We start from the raw sequence: 19668 nt of genomic DNA, 5'->3' as shown, positions 1-19668 counted from the left end.
AGCAGCCATTGACAGAAACGTATGGCGAAAACTTTCCTATAGAATCTCTGAGGGTCGGACATGACTGAACCGATAACATCATCATCACAAAAGGACACCACAGGGATCATGTTGGGAGATTTATTCCCTTTTAAGGGGACTACTAAAGAGAGATATTAGTAGCAGGGCCCATTAGCAGAAGAGAAACAAGCAACAATTCTTTAATAAGCTCCCATGCTCCCTCTGGAGCCAGCCTAGAAAGGCTAGCACTAAAACTTTTCAGTCACCCCTAGGCCACTCCAGCCCTAGGGAGCAGTCTTCCAGCCAAATTAAGGCACACTTTCACACACACCTTGATACACTTTCAGAAAAATTGATCTAATCTGATGTATCTTCTGTGTCAGCACAAAATACTTCTGGCAGCCACTGGCAAAAGATACCACTTGACAGGAGTCACAGCATAAATTACTGTCAAAGATTAAAGTTCTGAAGTTGTCACCATTCTGAAGTACTTCTCACTACCTCCTTCTGTCAGTGTTTTGGCTGCTGGTCTGCATTTTTTGACAAGTGCCCTGGGCTGAGTGAGTGGATAAGGAAGGAATTCACTGTAGTGTCCCATGACTAAGATAAGGTGGTGACATTCTTCCTGCTATACTGAAAAGTGACTGTTAACAGTCAGTACTTATATTTGCTATTTTCAGAAAATAAGAATATACCGTACAGCCTTTTCTCTCGCCCAATTCTATGTATGTCTAATAATGCTTTATCAGAATGTCATATATACCAAAAGCTGTTTATCCATTCCACATTTAACATCAACACAATATACAAAATGCAGTGTCACAGCCCAACTATGCTGTTTAAAGATGGAAATTCAATGTCTGTAATCTCATTTAGATTCTTAACATTGATGTTATTGTGGACATTTATTGAATTTTTGGTTTGCTTTTGCTCATGTCTGATTATTCTTTTACCTCCAGTAACCAATTTCTTCCTCTCTCATTTACTGGGCGTTTCACAGTCTTATGTATCAATATGTTTAGTCCCTTTTTGTATTTGAACTCTTCCACAAATGTCTGAGTTCCACAAGTTTGTCATTGTCTATAAAAACTGAAAAGCAACAAACATCTGACCAGGGAAAAATGCAAAGTGAAAGCAAAAGTGAGTGGTTGCACCTGTAAAGATACCCTATAACGTTTTACATTCTCTGAGGCATCATTCTCACTGTTCTCTTATTTTGATGTCAATTATTTCCCTCTTTTGATTTTATTATATTTATATATATTGCCCACCCCTTAGGCTCTGGGAAGCCTTGCATGTTTTTGCAATATGTTGCTTTGTTAGTTACCTAGATTCTAATGACGTAAAACAAGATATAAACTCATCCTTTTGTTTAATATTCAAGGCAACTTTACTTATACAGGCCTACATACTGTCAATATGGCTGCTGCTAGACCTAGGAATAACAGATTTTGCCTCACACTCAAACATTATACCAAAGGTTTGACAGCCACCCGTAAACTGTACGCACACAGCAGTCATCACAGCTTTGCTGGGTATGAGATTACAGAAAAACTTGGGGGAATACATGAGAACAGGATGCTGTGTGGAAGCTGCAAATAATCCTGCTTGCCTCAGCAGCAAAGCTGGACCAAACAACTGGTGTAATTATTAACCAACCCTTAAGTTTTCCATTTTTGAGCAGCGTGACTGAATGACTGATGGACAATTCCAACTTTTCCTGGTTGAAGCAATTGCTTAGACCCCCATCCAGTTGACATTAGTGGGTCGTAGGGACCATATCTCTTGCCTTAGCCCATCTACACTGGCTTCCTGTTTGTTTCCAATTCAAGAGACTGGTTTTGACCTTCAAAGCCTTATATAATTTGGGACCAACACAACTGAAGGACCAACCTAATCCTCATGAACCTGTCAAACCATTACTTTCAACTTCAGAGGCCCTGCCTCAGATGCCATCATCTTCTGAGACTAAGTGGGTGGCAACCTGGAAGAGGGCCTTCTCAGTCAAGGCACCAAGGCTATGGAATTCTCTCCAGGGAGATTAATCTCCCCTTTCTATGGTCATCCTCAGCCAATGTGTGAAGACTTTTTAAAAATATGGCATTCCCTCAATGATCCCCCCTTCCTAATGTTTTTATGTTTTGTGTGTATTTTAACTTTTAAAACCCCTCATTTTAAATTGGCTTAAGTAGGTATTGCTAAGGAAGTGGGTTGATTTAAATGGTGTTATAATCATGTAGGTTTAAAATTGACAGCTCTTGTAAGGGCAGAAAGCTGGGATATAAATTTTGTAAATATGATGTCTTATACATGAATTCTTCCTAAACTGGAGTTTATGGAACTTGGGGAAATGTATGGTTAATATCTGGGAAGGGAGATAACTATTTAGCACAAAAATACAAACAAAAGATCATTTTTTACAGTTCAGTAGTTTTATAAAAGTATTTGTTTTAGAATTGCAAGTTTCAAATGTTTTTAAAAAAGATAAACATCAGAGATCCCAACCTTTTTTAGCCTGCGATTACCAAAAGAATTTTGAGACCATGTGTGAAGACTGCCACCCCAAAATGTCACAGGAGATGGAGCCTAATTCAGTATTTCCCTCCTCACTTTGCAGACCCATGCAAGACCCTTTCATTTGAATAAGGGAAGCCAATAAAAAGTCCTGCCTTACAATGGCTCCGTTCACTTTCTGACCAGCTTGGTGAGGGCCAAGGGGAATATTAGCAGGCACCACTGTGCGTGCAGGCACCACATTGGGGAATCCTCATCTCCACTGCATATGACAGCAAGGTTGCACACTAATGGTATGATTACAGAGTATATATGGAACCACATAATCAAACCTCAGAAAAGAGCAAAATAATAATAGTATTTAATATTCACAAAAGTATACTTAAGCCAGCAGTAGGAAGCAGTAGCCCACTCTTGTGTGAATGCATAAGCAAATACATCAGATAAAGAATGTCCTGTTAAATTAATTGAGGTAAGCTATGAGGTAGAGAAATTTGTAATAAAAATGGTCACAGCTTTAAGAGAAAACCAGAACACTTAAAGCTTACGGAAGAACTCCAATACTCCACAAACCATCGACCAACACATCATATACAACTAAGCAGTTATGCTCATAAGCAACTTTATTAGGTTTTAATCCTACTTAACCTGTGAGAATGCTGTACTGAATCCAGTGAGACTTACTTATGCATAAACATGCATAGGACCAGGCTATTAAGGCATTTACATCTGACTTCTCAAAAACAATTCAAAACAAAATAATGCAAAGAGTATTGCATATCAGAGGCCCTATCAAAAGCCAGCTACCTTTTGATAAGCCTTCAACAAGCAATACATGGCACATGACTATCTCCCTATGATTTACATAGTGGATATACAACTACTGCAAGATAATATTTTTAAAAAATTGGTGAAATATTATAGTGCTAACCTGTGACCTCTAAAATAATATCAAACTTTCCATTGTTACGCATGTTTACATAAAAATTAAGTCTCGTGTTCACAGTACAGTGGGAGAATAATTAGAAAATAATTAATAAAATGAAGCAGGGCAAATCCTGTAAGCTGCTTTACAGTAGTACAATGGAAGTTCCCTCCCCAATACTCTCCTTTTCCAGTGACTCAGCCACAAGGAACTCCTTCAGATGATTGAGGGAGATCTTCCACTCCTTGCGACTGTGTAGGGTAAGTTATGATCCAGAGATCCCCTGCTGTCAAATTTTAATGTAAAGAGGAAAATGTACCACAAAGGATTTACTGGATCTGCAGAACTGCATTAAAGAAGAATCAAACCTTTTACTTATTTTCAGCACTATGAAGAAGCATCTGCATCATAATTACAGTACTATGAAAGTGTCAACATTCAGTGCCTATAAATTTGTTGCCATTTGACTACATTACAACCTCTTGCGAAGTACAACTTTAATGCCCCTTGAAGTTTAATGGGAGCAAAGAACAGATGATGTCATATTTAAAAAAACAGCAGTTAATGCTACAAATAATAAACTCTGGATATACCGTATTTGCCAGCGTATAAGACGACCCCCCAACATTTCTACTCAAAATATAGAGTTTATTACATTACATTACAGTACCTGTCATTGTCACCATTGTATGACCGCAGCACGACTACAGCACCTCTGGCTCGCTCCCTGTGACTGGCACTAGTGCGCAAGTGCGCAGGTGCGAGCTCTGCATAGAAAAGGGGCAGGCCGGAGCGCTGCTGCTTCCCACCGAGCAGAACAGGCCAGTCACGCCGAAAAGGCTGGCACCCATCTCACTGCTGATGCTCGCTACAGCCACGCTGATGACCTGCCTTGGCCGCGCTGGATACCGTGCGATACTGGATGGAATGTAGAATGAGGTGGGCAGGCATCGGGAGGCCACTATGGACAGCTATGTCCCAACTGAAGTGCACCCGGCATATAGGACGACCCCCCCCCCCACTTGCAGGCATATTTTTCAGGGGGGGGGGAAGTAGTCTTATATGCCAGCAAATACTGTACACAGTTGTTATAATAACGACCCAAAATACTCAATCCAAGATGGAAGTAAAATGCTGCTGGAAACCAATCAATGCACCTCTGTCAAGGGTTTCTTTTCTTTACCTTGGTCTACTGCTCAAGCAAATTTGCTGCCTTTTTTGCAGCAAATTCAGTTGCTGTTTCCAGACTGAAGTTAATTGTTGTATACTAATAAGGCACAAGTAAAAGCTAACTTCCAATGTAAGCTGATAGCAGTAAGGGAAGAAAGCTATAGATTTCTTTCTGTGTGAAACGTCTGGTTAAACCAGCGAATGCTGGCAGGGGCTCATGGGAATTGTAGTCCATGGACATTTGGAGGGCCACAGTTTGACTACCCCAGTGTTAAACAGTTGAATAGTACCTGTTAGGGAAGCTTCAAGGAAGCTGTCAGGAGTTAAAATGTTTAAGCAAGTCCTAAGAATTACTAGAGTAAAGAGCTATTGTGGCAGGTAAGTTATGTTCGCTTAGGAAGATGTGTATAGCAGTTTTAGAAAAGCTGAAAAACTCTGTAAATGTAAAATCTTTTAAAATCATCCAAGCATCATTTTTCCTACCTGAATACAGAAAAGCACCTTTAAAAGCATTTAAGTGGCAATCATTGAAACAGGATAAACAGTGGGAATATGTTAGAGAAAATAAGCAGCTTCACAACTTCCTAAAATATTTTTCAGGTTCAATGAACTATTTTCAAAGCAAATTTTCCTCAGCATTCTTAATTGTCATTTCAGTTTTTAAAATCTTTTTTTATAAAACTATTCAAGACATTCTGCACAGCATTACTACCATTTAAGACTCGTTACGGAACCCTTTTTTCACTGTGGGAGAAGCGAGCGGGATCTCAAAGGCAAAAAATGATTATCACTGGAGGTGGAACAGATCTCCTCTTGTTCATCTTGCAACTGGGGAGGAAGAGATGGTGCTCCAGGATCTCCAGGGCCAGGAAGGGCAGCTGAAAAAACTGAGTTTTCTGCATTTCCAACTTCAGTAATGGGTAAGTTCATTGAATAAAGGGAAGCAGCTGATACAAAAGCAGATGTACTCAGCATTTCTGGATGCGGAATATAGGTACATTCTTGGTCTTTTTGTTTTTCAAAGAAATTAGATTCATTTGACTGTGACCTAGAGAGATTGTTTGTTTGTTCATGTAGTGAAGGCCGGCAGTTGCTACAGCTCAATTCTGTAAAAGAAATAAATCAGATTGGCATATGATTAACATTGTGTTTTAAAAAATCATACAAATTGTTAGATATCAGCACACTATGGATCATCTAGCAAGTTTTGCAAAATGGATTTTTATTTGCAACATCACAAGCTTAAATAGAAACATTAAAAACTACACACATATTTCAGGTCAATTTCATGATGGTTCTTAAGTATGCAAGTAGACATTCACTTTTTTGTCAAGCATATATTCTTTAAATTCACTAGCATTCTCCTTGAAGGAGTGACTTGAAAGTGACTTGAAAAAATAGACACCTTCGAGGAGCTTACAGTGTAATCTAAGCTCTCCACATAGTTCCATGGATGTCAGTCCTAGGACAGCTGGATTTTTAATTGACCATCTGCCTTAAGATGCATTATTTCTAAGACTAAAAGATGCAATTTCAGAGCAATCCTAAGCAGTTATACCATTCTATGCCTGCTGAAGTCAATAGGCTTGGGCACCGTAGAGTTACTCTTTAATGTGAATTAACAAATTAACAAACATATTTCTCATTTTAGGCTGATCCTGTATTAAGCAGGATGTTGGACTAGATGGCCTGTATGGCCCCTTCCAATTCTATGATTCTATTTTCACCATTAAGGAAATATGAAGAATGACATGCTACCAATTTCACTAGTGCACAAAATAGGTTCCAAAACTTAACATTCCCGTCCGTATTCTGAAAGTGTCAACTTTTAAAACATAAAAGCAATGCAAATTAGTTAGGCTTGGCAAACAAAAAGAGGGTCAAGGGATGCCATGGTGGCAAAGAAATTCATGGTCAGCTTGCTGGGTGAAGGGTGGGGCTAGTACACTACTGCTGCTTACCATGCACACAGGAAAAGAAAAAAACACACACACAGCAAACAAACTATGATCTTTGTTGGTCTTAAAGGTACCACTGGGTTCTGATTTTGTTGTGCTACTACAGACCAACACGGCTACCCATTTGAAACTTCTCTAAGTATTTATTTAGATATTTATACTCTGCTTTTCTCTGCAATATGAACCCAAAACAGTTTGCAGCATCTTCCTTAGCTCCTCCATTTTATCCTCACAAACACCCCGTAAAGTAGGTTTGGCTAAGATTTCGACTGGCCCAAATAATCTGATAGCAGTGTAAGAGTTTGAACAACAAAAAAGGGAAAACAAAAAACACAACCTGAAAAACAGATGAGAACCAAAAAGGATGAAGGATGAAAATGTATAAAAGTATATTAAATTATCAATTTATTTAACAAAGCTCAAGGTAATTAAAAAATATATTTTAAAACATAAAAGGGAACACTTCTTTTACTATAGGTCACACATATATCAGTCTAATGTATACACCAATAGGACAAATGACTTTGACCTCGTGTTTTGATCTGTGAGATCTGCATCAGGGATCAATACAATCACACACAAATACAAGTATAAGAATTCTTTTTTCACTGGGGGGGGGGGGAATCTTTACTTAAGTTGAATGCTTTTGCATTTTCCCGGATGTACAATTTGCTAGTTGTTGTACACCAGGCACATTTTTCAACAGCCGTCTATCTGTAATCTCCCCTGGGTGGCAGTAAATCAAACTCTTCATCTCTCTGTGTACATGATCTGGAGCTAGAGGTGACACTATTCCCAAGACGGTATGCTGCAAACCAATCAATGCAGGTCATAAAACATTTGCAAAAGAAGTGTATCACCTCTTGCTCCTGATCTTGCACTACTTGTGTATATGCTAGATATATGTATGACCTATAGCATATGTTTTTTTTTTATGGTTTTTAAATATTTTTAAGTTATTGAGCTCTTTTAAATAAACTGTTTATTTAATATAGGTTAATACATTGTTACCCCTCAACCTTTTCGGTTCTCTCATATTCTAGTCTGACACTAACCTCTCAACCACCCTTAAAAAAAAAAGATGAACATACGTTAAGTTATGGGGCAGAAGCATTGTTAAAATCATTAAATACATGAAATCATGGCACCTTTTAACAAAAAAAAAAACCCTAATGTAAAATTGACGTGGTGGCTACTTATGTAGTATCAAATGTGAATACCACTTTATTGGGGCTTAGTCAATTCAAAGGGAGAAAATTAATTGTATTAACTGGAAGTAATTTTTTTTTCAAGTACGACTTCTATTGATCCAATAACCTGGAGGACAATCACTTGCTTTTTTGTAAGTGATAAAAAAACAAACAAGATCTGGAATAAGCAAGTAACCAAGCAGTGCACACTAAATTTCAAAATGAATAATGTGATCTGCAGTTCAGAACTCTATCTCCTGCCCAAATTCCCTAACTTTGTATCTGAAATCTAATTTTTCTACAAGGTAAAAACATGCACAAGCCTGGTAAGAGCCAGCTTGGTATAGCGATTAGGAGTGCCGATTTCAAATCAGGCAAGCCGCGTTTGATTCCGCGCTCCCCCACATGCAACCAGCTGGGTGACCTGATAAAAGTTGTTCTGACCAAGCAGTAATATCAGGACTCTCTCAGCCCCACCTACCTCACAGGGCATCTGTTGTGGGGAGAGGAAAGGAAAGGCTTCCAAAGTAAACCGCTTTGAGACTCCTTCGGGTAGAGAAAAGTGGCATATAAGAACCAACTCTTCTTCTTTAGATCAATGGCAACTTACTGTTTCCCTTGTGTTTAAACACAGAAAACTTTTGCCTGATCTTTCTGAATGTGGAAGTAGCATGCACATTTTTTTAAAGCTCATACACCCTTTTAAGTGCTGACATAGTAAATGAAAAGTTTAACTTACAGATGAAGTATACACATTCATAGACATAATGAAGCAGGATATATTTTTTAAAAAAAAACATCTTGATATTGAACCTATGATTTGGAAAATAAATGCATACATCAGATTTTCTACATTTTGCTTCAACTGAAAGATTTCACGATATATATGCAATGTAAATAGCAATTCTATCATGTCGTCAATGTCAACATTTGTTCATTGTGGTAAAAAGCAATTTGTGCCAAGATTTCTGTCATCCAGGATAAGAGTGAATTTAAGATAATCCCAAAAGGCTGTTCAGATATTTGAGCAAGTTCAGTCGCAGGAGAGCTCTCCAATCCTTATACATACATCCCCTGCCCCCTAGAAACACACATGCACACATATATAATCGTTTTCAAATAACCTATTTTCCTGCAAATGGCCATTACCTAACATCCTCCATTTTTTTAATCCTACATATAGAGAATACTAAATCTATTGCAACTGAAAGCAAAATCTGGCCATAATTGGATTCATTTACCTGAAGGTACTGAAGTTTATTTCTGCAAGAAATTCAGCTGCAAATTTACTAATCTGTACAAGGCTTTTGGGTTAAGTAATTCTGAGTTATTACCTTTAAGGCCTTCAAGTTTTTCAATTTTTGCTTTCAAGATGGCATCAGTTATCTTTTGTAACAGGAAGTTCTGTGTTCTTTCTAATCTAATAGATTCTATCAAAGCATCTAGTCCTTTTGGATGTTCTGCTAAGTAATCCAGCAGTTTCCCAGCCTTTTTCCTGCTTGAGGCTCGGCAAGAGATTTCTTCAGTGTCCTCTCGACTGAGTATCTTCTTTGAACGCAGATAATCAAAATGCCTTTCTGCAATTATTTTCTCACAGAGGTAGCGACGCAACTGTTCCAAGACCTGGCACAAAGAAAAGAGAGTATTTGCAAAACTTGTACTATATTTACTAATCTGTATTGTTTTTATTTAAGACAACTATAAATGACAAATATAATATTTAAACAATACGCAAAACTTGATTAATAGTTTCATTTAGCAATCAGCACAGTTCAGTACTTAGCGCACAGAACAAATCTACAAATTAAAATTTAGTTCAACTAGGAATTCACTAGGTGGTCCTACCTCATAATTCTGTTTAAGGAATGAAAAAATTTAAGTTAGGTATTTAGAGTACAACCAAAATATTAAGTATTAAACTAATATGTCATTCACACTGAAATATCTTTACCCAGGATGTAGATAAATAAATGTTGCTGCCCTTGACGGGCTGGTGGTTAAGAAAATGATTGCAACCTTCAGAATGATCATATAGGTATTTTTGGCTTTAATTATACATCCTGTCCTGGTTCAAGTCTTTGGTTTTTACCAGGCAGAGAAAACGGCCTGTTCCTCTCTGGAATGTAGTTTTTGATAAACTTTCTCACAAAACCAAAGTTTATTTTATAGCTGAGATAGTCCTTCTCAAGACCAGAGAAATGGAAAAGGAGTGTGTCACTACTGTTTATGTAAACAATTAGATATTGGGGGTAAAACATGCGAGCAGCTTTCTGGACCTGTCAGCAGTTCCTGGAAGGCTGGTATAAGGGCTGTAGGGTGTTCCCGGGAGGTGGAGCAGGGAGGTAGAGACCCCGGGCTATTGGCTCATCCTGCAAGGCATCATCTCTTCCCACCTCCAATGAAAGTGTATTTAGCACTATGTAATCCTATTGTTCTCTGCACAGATTTAGGAACTCTTCTGTGTCTATATTTCTTCTGCAGTAAAAATATAAAAAGGTTTTTATCACAGTGTGATTCATTGGGGCTGGGCAAAAGAACCCTAATTTGGCCATTTGGCTATCACACTAAACAGAGTATGATCCAATCTAACATCTTTTTTTGACATACATATATATATAATAAATAAAATTAAATCACCCTATGTTATATCCTATGTCCCATTAGCAACAAATACTTGAACTAAAATATTTATTAGAAAATAAATAAATAAAATATGGTTTAAATGTTAGTATAATTCAACAATTTATCTCTAATGTAATTCAACAATTTATTTATTTCTAAATACTTTTTAAAATTAAAAGATAATGCAGAATTACATATTTCCTTTACATTAAATTAGGAAAAAACTTAAAACACTGAGAACTGTTAAGACTAATTTTAGCACACACAAAGCACTGTGCATGATAGGCCATGGATGTGGTAGTCCACTCATCTGTTTCAATAGAATTTAACTCTTTCCCATGGAGTTATTTATTTTATTTATTTATTACATTTATATACTGCCCTCCCTGGAGGCTCAGGGCGGTTTTACTGTGCATGTCAGTTTCACTGTCCTGAGTAGCTTCTCTTAAACTACTCATCTTCTATGGTGTGAGAGGAGACATTGAAATAAGGAATTCAGATGGATTTATAACTCAACTAGGAAAAGAGCCCATTGTAAACCAAATACAATGGGCGCTAGAATGTGGGGGCAGAGGGAGGGACAGGGCAGCGCGCGGGAAGGAAGGGCACCTTATTCTGGAGGCGTCGTCGAGGGCGGGCGGCAGCGCCGGGGTGTCCTCGGCTCCTCCGCGGTGGCCATGTTGAATTGTGGGCGGGTCTTTGGCAGCTCCGACTGCCGGGGGCTCACTCGGGCGGCGGGCTGCCAGGGGCTCCGTGCAGCTGCCGGGGGCTACCTTGCGGGCGGCCTGACGCGTCGGAGGTGCTTTGCGCCTCCAACGCGCGAGGCCAGCGGCAAAGGGAGCAACTGCGAGCCGCGCTGTGCGCAGCTTGCAGTTGCTGGGAATCTGTCCGGAGGAAGGGTCCAATCCGGACCCTTCCTCATCACGGACACATCCCGCCCTAGAACCCCTTAGCCTTTTATTTAGTCCGTAGCGCCCGCGGCGCCACGGGCGGTTTAAAGATTATAAACTTGGCTTACTAGGTGTATTCATGGTTTTATCCTGTCCCAATCTATAAACCAATATCAATCTATCCATATCTGTGGAGGATAATCATATAGCAAATTTAAGCCTGCCAAGAATGCCCAATATTATTTTGGTGATGGCATTGATTCATTGTTACTAGTTTTACGAAACAATGAATTTTAAAATGGCAAAGTTTTCCGCTGAAAAATACAGCACCGGACATTTTTTTGACCACACATCTGTTTGTATCACATACCACCACTGCTTGCTATAAATTTACAGTGAACTGTGTGGACAACTAATGCAGTTGACATTGCTTAATGCCATAGAAATATTTCATATCAACAAGGCCTTAATTTGCTATTTTGCTTTGGCTGAACATATGGCACCAGATTTTCCAGATTTAATTACATTACGCTGAATAGAATCCGTGCTTTCAGAGTTTTAGTTTCAAGACTTGTATTTTCCAGATTTTGCATAAGCTCCTGAGCTCATAATTCTTACCAGCTAATCAGACATACATTGTCACAGTGAATGCCCATTTGGTGCTTATCAACATATGAAAAGATGAGAAATACTATGGAAACTGCTGCGCACAGTCTAATCCTGAGGGGGAGGGGGTGGAAATGCTGCAGGAAGTCTCAAAAGTATTGTGAATTTCAACATTTGCTTTCACTGTTTTGAGTATCTAAAGATCTGTCTAATAGTGCCTGACAAACATGTTAATATTTTAAAAAACTACAAATAATAGTCCATGTAGAAAGCTAGCAAAATGAGGCTTGAGATCATGGAATGATGAAAACTGATTTGGAATGGTCAGTGTTTGCATGTGGTTTCAGTCTCCAAGTTTGAGACATTCACTGTGTTATGAAACACTGCCCTTGAGACAGAGGTGTGCATGGGCTACTAGAGGGTGTTCACAGGGCTAAGCTATAAAGACTGTATGGCTGTCTTACTCTGTTCTACTCACTGAGCTACTGATATGTAACCCAGAAAAAAGAGTGCACTGCATGTGTACCCGACATAAAATGTTGTAGGCTGGATGGTGCTATGGGTACAGCACATATTGCTCACCCTAGTATTTCATAAAGATCTCCAATGGTGTGGAGGAGGAGATATGGGGTGAGTCAGCAGCTAAGGAAATGTGGCATGTTGTCACAAATAGTTATTTGCAAGCCAAACTGAACCAAGAAACTGCATTTTCTCTAAAATGCATTCCATTTTTTAAAAATATATATATCCATCCAAAGACATTTTAATTCTGTGGTGGTTGAGCTTAATAAAGTTAAAGATCTCATTAAACCAGTATTTATAAAACAGGTTGATAAGGACATCCCATTCTCCACTCCCCTGCTATGCCTTCACTGCAATAAGCAGCCAGGTAAGGAGGGGAGAAGCTAGACTTGAAGCTGCTCTTTCTATTCCAAGCTCCACTCCACAGGCAGCCACTGCAAGGGGAAGACTTGGAAAAGGAAGCATGCAGGATATACCTTGTTTCAAACCTAGACCCAATCACATACTATCACTTGGCCGGTGACGGCAAGGCTTGGAGCTGAAAACAAGGTAGAATTTCTGCCTATTCCCATTTTTAAAAAGTTTTGGGATTTTTCTGCATACCTCAAGGTTTCCAAACTTTAAAAATCTGCACTATGGGGCCATATTCAAAATTAGATATAAACAAATAGGGACCGACAAGAAACCCCCGCCTTTGTTTCCTCTCCTCTTCCCCTACTTCTGTCTCTCACTCTTTCTCTCTCCTGCCATTTGTTCACTTACTCTTTCTTTCTCCTCCATGCCTGTCATTTCCTCTGCTTTTTCTGCCCCATCACTCTCTCAGCCACCCATTTGTTTCCATCTCACACAATGCAACAGTAATGGTGCTGGATCTTCAGGAATCACAGCAGAGCTCTCAACAATGGAGATCCATTCCCCTTAGGGTTACCAGTTCCTGGATGGGAAATTCCTGGGGATTTGGAGGTGGCACCTTGGGAAGGGAAGCAACCTCATTGGGGTATAATGCCATAGGTTCCATCCTCCAAAGCAGCTTTTTTCTCCAGGGGAACTGATCGCCATCGTCTGGTGAGCAGCTGTAATTCTAGGCAATCTCTATCTAGTCCTCATGGAGGCTGACAACACTAGTTCCCCTGGAAGAAATGGCTGCACAGGAGGGTGGAATCTGCAGCATTATACCTGTCTGCAGGTCCTCTTCTCCTCCAACCGCACCCTTCAAATTTCCAAGAATTTCCCAATCTACAGTTGGTAACAGTATGTTCTTCCCAACCAGCATCCTATGCACCTTGATCTGCCCTTCTATTTTCAGCTTTCCATTGTGTCCCTTTCTGCAGCCTCTACCCATGAAAATTATGACCTTTCTCCACAGGGGGAACCAAAGCAGCTTACATTAGTCTCCTCTCCTCCTTTTTAACAAGACAACCCTATGAGGTAGGGTAAGCTGAGAGTTTGTGACTGATCCAAAATCAAAGTCAACATTCACGACAAGATGAAGATTCAAATCCGGGTCTTGCAGACCCTACTCTGAAGCTCTAACTGATGTATCACACTAGCTTTTATAGGATGGCTGCTGTTGAACAGTACCAAGCATCCAGGCCTACTTCAGTCATCCAAGTAAGGTAGTATCAAGTCACCCAGAGGTTGCTGCCAAACCTAGGGTGGGACCTACAGATCTCCCAGAATTACAACCATATTCCAGACAACAGAGATCTGTCTACCAGGAGAAAAATGACTGCTTTGGAGGGTGGACTCAATGGCATTACATTCATCTGAGGCATTTCCCCTCTTGTAACACTTCCATTCTCCATGAATTTCCCAACCTGGAGCTGACAACCCTAATTAGGCCGAGTCCCAATGAATCTTCTCTCAATGGCCAAAATAAGCCTGGGAAAGACCCCGTCCTCTCTCCATGCCCTCAAAGAAACTCAGCCTGAAATGTGTTTATCTAGCAACAGTCACTAAAGAAATCTGTTGTTTAAAGCTACAGACATTCCTTTGATCATTTTCTTACTTTTTAAACCACCCAATTTTTCTTTTTTACATTTCACATTTTTCTGCAAACTTGAGACCCTTTTCAGGTTTGCAGAAAGATCTGTCCTACCCACTTATAGCTCCAGTCTCCAGATTTCAGTATCCTAAGATTTGGCTGACGTTGCTGTTGGAATTCTAAGTTAGAATTCTAAGTTATGAATTCTTAACTTATAAATTATAGAATTCTAAGTTATGAAACAACTAATGTGATGTAGAACAAGACATGCCTTGCTTGCTTTTATGCTGCTCACTGCACTTGTCCTCAGATCTAAAATTCTAATATTGTACTCTGAAAATGTCTTTGTGATCACTACAAAATCAGGAAATACAAGCACAACAGGTAGGAAGCTAATACCTGGGATAACCTAGGCTATTACATCATCCCTGTCAATACACATTCATCCTGATTCATTTGACATGTCTTTTGGTTAAATATCTTTTGTAAACCAGAAGTCTCTCCTACAATCCTACACTGCATAGAAAGATCCATAATTGCAGACAAGTTGCCTTTCAGAGATACCAGGGCAACATCTTAACACAGCCCGCAGCACCACGGGCGCCGCGGACTAAATAAAGCCATAATGGCTTAGTGGGAGGAGTTAGGTGGGAGGAGTTAGGGCGGGCTCTGTCCGGGATGAGGAAAGGTGCCGATTGGATTCAAGTGCCGATTTAAGAATAATTCACTAATGTAGCGATCCCCAACCTGTGGGCCGCAGACCACATGTGGTCCTTCGACTAATTGGAGGTGGGCCCCGAAGGATGCCTTCTCCCCCCCCCCCCGGCCCTTTATAACACACTTCGGGTGTCATTGTCTCCCATCACTCCCAGATGGGACTATCTCGTTGCAGAGAAACAAGTTCAGGGTTCCCATTGATTTGTCATTGTCATGAGTTAAAATTTCCATGAAAACAAAATGTCCCTTATGTTCATTATTATGGCGTGTCTGTATCTTATTTTGAAGGGATGTTTAAACATTACCACAGCGATCAGAGAGCGTTGGGGCAGTGGTTGAGAGTAGAGGAGTAAACTACCCCCCCCCCACCGGGCCTCAGTAAAAGGCGTTGAGTGGTCCCCGGTGATAAAAAGGTTGGGGACCACTGCACTAATGTACCAGTTTGATGGACAAGATTTACACTTAACCTGAACACCAGCTTTTAATATTCCTCCTGGTTTTCAAGTCATGCCAAGTCCTGCCTATCTGATAGACTGGTGTTAATAACAGAGGTTGGTAAAGCTAAACAAACCTATAAAGAGAAATGATTTTCAAGTAAGTTGAAGAACCACTGTGTGCTTAAAACTGGAGAAGTGGGGGATTTATGCAGTTTTTCCAGAGGAAGTGACATCAGTGCCATCATTCTCTGAGCAAGATTACAATATAGGCACTGGGAACAAATACACAACAAATCACTATATACTTTGATTTATAATTTAAGGCCTACACACCATTTCTCTTCTGTAGACAGAAAAGGAGGAGGAAGAGGTGACTATTATCAGCTAAAAAACCACTTTCAGTGACTCATGGCTGGCAATAACTTAGCTACAAATAGGGGATTTCCTATCAGCCCTCCAGGAGAAACTCCTACATAGAAATATGTAAACTGGATCAAAACCATGCAATTTCATGGATGTTCTCTCTGATGCTTTTCCAAGTCTCTAACATGCCTTTAACCTTTACTCTAAACATTGCCAGTGATTTGGAAGAAGGGATTTTCCTAAAATACATTACCTTCTTTCTCTGTTTCCAGATAATTTTGCTAGGTACATCGATCCAAAACCAGCTAGCAGGCATTCATGGCTCTCTTAATTATCCCCTCTCCCTATAAGACCCTTTCTTTGTTCACTTATTATCCAGAATGGGAGGCTGAAGGAGGAGGAAGAGAAAAGAGGAGTCAAAGAAAGTGACACTCCTCCACCAACAATACACTGAATTTGCTTCTCCCCCAGCCATTAAGCCCAACATCACTATGTGAACCTATCTGCCCAAGGCAAAACAGACCACTGGTCCTTCTAGCCCAATACTATCTCTGACAAGCAGCAGCTACTACATTCTTCAACCACATAGGAACTAGTCCAACAGCATCTTAAAGATTAACAACGTTTATTTCAATACAATGAGGCAACTTCAGATATGCAAAGGAAAATTTGAGGAATTCTTATAGGAAAATCACAGCTGAGGCAGAGAGAATTTTATGTGAATCCCACCTACATCTTTGCTGTCTAACCTTGGAGTGGAATTAGCCTTTTCACACAATAGACGACAAATCGCATCAGGTGACCCCAAACAGAAGTCCAGTGGCCCTTACTTACTCCAGGTTCCGTGAACCAGGGTTCTGGCCCTCCACAAGTTTACTACAACCCCTCAACACAGCTGCCCCTCTTGAACTGCCGCACAGGTTGCAGCCTCTCTCGGGGTACAACTACAGTATGAAGTGGGAATTACGCGACGGATCAGGAAGCAGCTTTGAATGACCCCTCCCCTCGGGCCCCCCTCTTCAATCATCAATCAAGAGTTCCATAAACGGCAGAACTTCACCAGGTGCAGCGCAGAACCGCAACGACAGGAAAAGCCACACCTGGCAGGATTTCCCCCTCCGAGGCTGACAGGGGCAGGAACCCCCTCGGGGCTTGCGGCCTGGCAGTTTTGCTACAGCAAGTAGGCTTGCCTTGACTTCCTTCCTCCTAAAGAGAATAGGCGTCTTAGCCCAGCCCAGCCCAGCCCAGCCCAGCCCAGCGCAGCGCAGCGCAGCGCAGCCCAGCCACACACACCCCCCCCGGGTTAGACTTCCTCCCCTCGCCAGGCCACGGAACGGCGGCGGCCACAGCCCCTCGCCTCTTACTTCTTTCTTCACCTCCGCCATCTCATCGTCGGTGAGCGACCTCTCGGCCATCGTCGCCGCCGGCCCCCCGCAGCCCGCCATGACGGAAGCCCGGAGACAAAAGCAGAGCGCGGCCCTCCTCCCGCAGCCGGGCGCCCAGGCAAAGGGCCCGCCGCTTCCGGCGCGCAGGCGACTCTGGCCCCGCCCATCAGGGAGGGCTCAGGCGCTCGAGGGGGGGAGCTGCGCGTGCGCAAGGCTGCTGGCGAAGGGAAGTAGAGCTCGCCGTGGCCGCTCTTAGGTGCGGAGATCTGCTTCTGGTCGCGATTATGTTTTGCGGCGAAAAACGCCCAAGGCCTCAGCAGTGAAATATAACTTTAAGCCGTCCTATTATGGATACGAGAAGTTGCAGGCTACCGAGTTGTTGCAGGAATAACAGACTTGAATAACTTTGAGTATAGGATTGCCTTGGGATCTTGCGCCACGGCTGAACCCCTCTTCAGCATTGGCCGAGAACTGCAAATACGTTCGTGTACCTCCGTCGCTGCCTCTTGCGTCTCCGCGTTGTTTCCCCCAGTGCCTACTTCAGATTGTGAATTCCTTGGGGGTAGAGACTAGCCTCCTTTTGGTTTATGAAACTGCAAAGTGCCATATATACCGTAACAATAACGATTGTAAACGTAAACTGAGGTATTTTGGGGTAAGGGGAAAGAGTATAAGCCGAATCCACAGGGATCCTCTAGTTTATTTCACCGAACTCCCCCAAATCCAGTATCAAATCACATGTCAAATCCAAGACCACCGGCTGAACGTTAAAAACCATAAATCCAGTACTTTGGAGCACAGCAATAGCTCAAGAACATGGATCTGAGGCATGTATCCTCCTGAATTAATGATTTTCTACACTGAAACATGTCATGCCCGTAGCCACGGATTATCTCAAACTAGTAATTAAGCCCGCTGTAACTGCAATACAGCGGGCGCTAGCTGGTTGTGCCCCCCCCCCCCGCGCTGCAGCCTACCCAGGTGTTCTTAGTCCGTGGTGGGGGCTGCGCTGGTGGTGGCGGGTCATCCTCCGTCTTCTGCGGGGTATGCTGTTTCTTCGGCCTCCCCCTTGTGGGCCACTATGGTGCAAATGAGTACCCAGCTTGCTGGGGGGTAAATGGTAATGACTGGGGAAGGCACTAGCAAGCCACCCCGTATTGAGTCTGCCATGAAAACGCTGGAGGGCGTCACCCCAAGGGTCAGACATGATCCAGTGCTTGCACAGGGGATACCTTTACCTATGGTGCAAGGACATTGTTCTAAACACAGATCCTCATGGATCCCCAGGATTTTTGTGTTTTTCCACTCTAAAATCACTATCAAATTATATATCATACCCAAAGATCTTCAGGATTTGTACTTTTGGTCACTTGAAATTCATGACCCAATCATGTTTCATGTCCATAGTCACAGATTATGCCAGAAAAAGTACAAATACACTGCTTCAAGGAACTGCCACAGTGCAAAAACATGGTTCCTAAGCAGGGATCCTCAGGATTTTTACACTGGGTCACCCTAAACTCATCATCACATCATATATCTGGTCCACAGCCAAAGCTTGAACAACAAAAAGCACATATTCACCAATTTGTGGAGCCAACACAGTGCAAAAAGAGTTCCAAAGTCTGGATCATCTCAAAGCCTCAGGATTTTTGCATCAAATTTAAAGGTACAGGTATCCCCTGTGCAAGCACAGGGTCATGTCTGACTCTTGGGGTGACGCCCTCTAGCGTTTTCATGGCAGACTCAATACGGGGTGGTTTGACAGTGCCTTCCCCAGTCATTACCGTTTACCCCCCAGCAAGCTGGGTACTCATTTTACTGACCTCGTGAGGATGGAAAGCTGAGTCAAGCTTGAGCCGGCTTCTGGGATTGAACTCCCAACCTCATGGGCAGAGCTTTCAGACAGCGTGTCTGCTGCCTTACCACTCTGGGCCACAAGAGGCTCTTTTTGCATTAGGTCACCCCAAATTCAGTATTCCATCACAGATTGTGTCCTTGGCCACAGACTACACCAGAAAAATTGCCCACCTGTGAATTCATGTGAATTCATGAGGATCTATGCTTTGGAACCATCTTTTTGTGCCATCGTGATGCCAGAAAGTGGTGGATGCATGATATTTGTAGTGCAATCTGTGGTTATGGAAACAAGAATTTGATGGTGAATTTGGGGTGACATGAAAATCTTAAGGATGCATGAGGAACTGTTTCATTTTTAAATAATATTTATTAGTTTAAAATATATTTTAAAATAGTAGATACAGAAGAATGTTGCCAGAAACGTTATCTTCAGTTGTTTTCAGATCTACTTGTTCATATAGTCTAAATAAAAATGCCAGTGACACTGGAACTCATCTGAAAGTCTCCTGTTTACTAAGTTACTAA

At 41.4% G+C, this 19668-nt stretch overlaps 1 protein-coding gene across 2 annotated transcripts; it reads right to left on the bottom strand.

Annotated features, from left to right (window-relative positions):
- Window positions 1-2858: 2858 nt before the first annotated feature.
- On the bottom strand, window positions 2859-17426 carry BCL10 (BCL10 immune signaling adaptor). 2 transcript variants are annotated; one of them, XM_077333137.1, is made up of 4 exons: window positions 17263-17406; window positions 16152-16286; window positions 9092-9380; window positions 2859-5715 (listed from the first exon to the last, which is right to left on the bottom strand). In XM_077333137.1, exons 2-4 carry the CDS (start codon window positions 16212-16214, stop codon window positions 5351-5353), a joined length of 717 nt encoding a protein of 238 aa, XP_077189252.1. In that variant the 5' UTR covers window positions 16215-16286; window positions 17263-17406; the 3' UTR covers window positions 2859-5350. The 2 variants fall into 2 exon arrangements, with proteins under 2 accessions (XP_077189252.1, XP_077189251.1); XM_077333136.1 differs by lacking the exon at window positions 16152-16286 and having other exon boundaries at window positions 17263-17426.
- Between the last annotated feature and the right edge of the window lie 2242 nt (window positions 17427-19668).

The sequence above is a fragment of the Paroedura picta genome, chromosome 4, assembly GCF_049243985.1.
Source record: "Paroedura picta isolate Pp20150507F chromosome 4, Ppicta_v3.0, whole genome shotgun sequence".
In the NCBI taxonomy this organism is placed as follows: domain Eukaryota; kingdom Metazoa; phylum Chordata; class Lepidosauria; order Squamata; family Gekkonidae; genus Paroedura; species Paroedura picta.
Note: the sequence above shows the minus strand (reverse complement) of the source record. Positions and strands in the feature narration are given on the sequence as shown.

What these genes read in the sequence shown, in the direction of transcription:
- BCL10 (XM_077333136.1), bottom strand. Translation starts at nt 17,343, where the DNA reads ATGGCGGGCTGCGGGGGGCCGGCGGCGACGATGGCCGAGAGGTCGCTC. An exon ending in TGGCGGAGGTGAAGAAAGAA is followed by an intron (nt 9,381 to 17,262) that starts GTAAGAGGCGAG and finishes TCTTTGTGCCAG; the next exon opens with GTCTTGGAACAGTTGCGTCG. An exon ending in AAAACTTGAAGGCCTTAAAG is followed by an intron (nt 5,716 to 9,091) that starts GTAATAACTCAG and finishes TTTCTTTTACAG; the next exon opens with AATTGAGCTGTAGCAACTGC.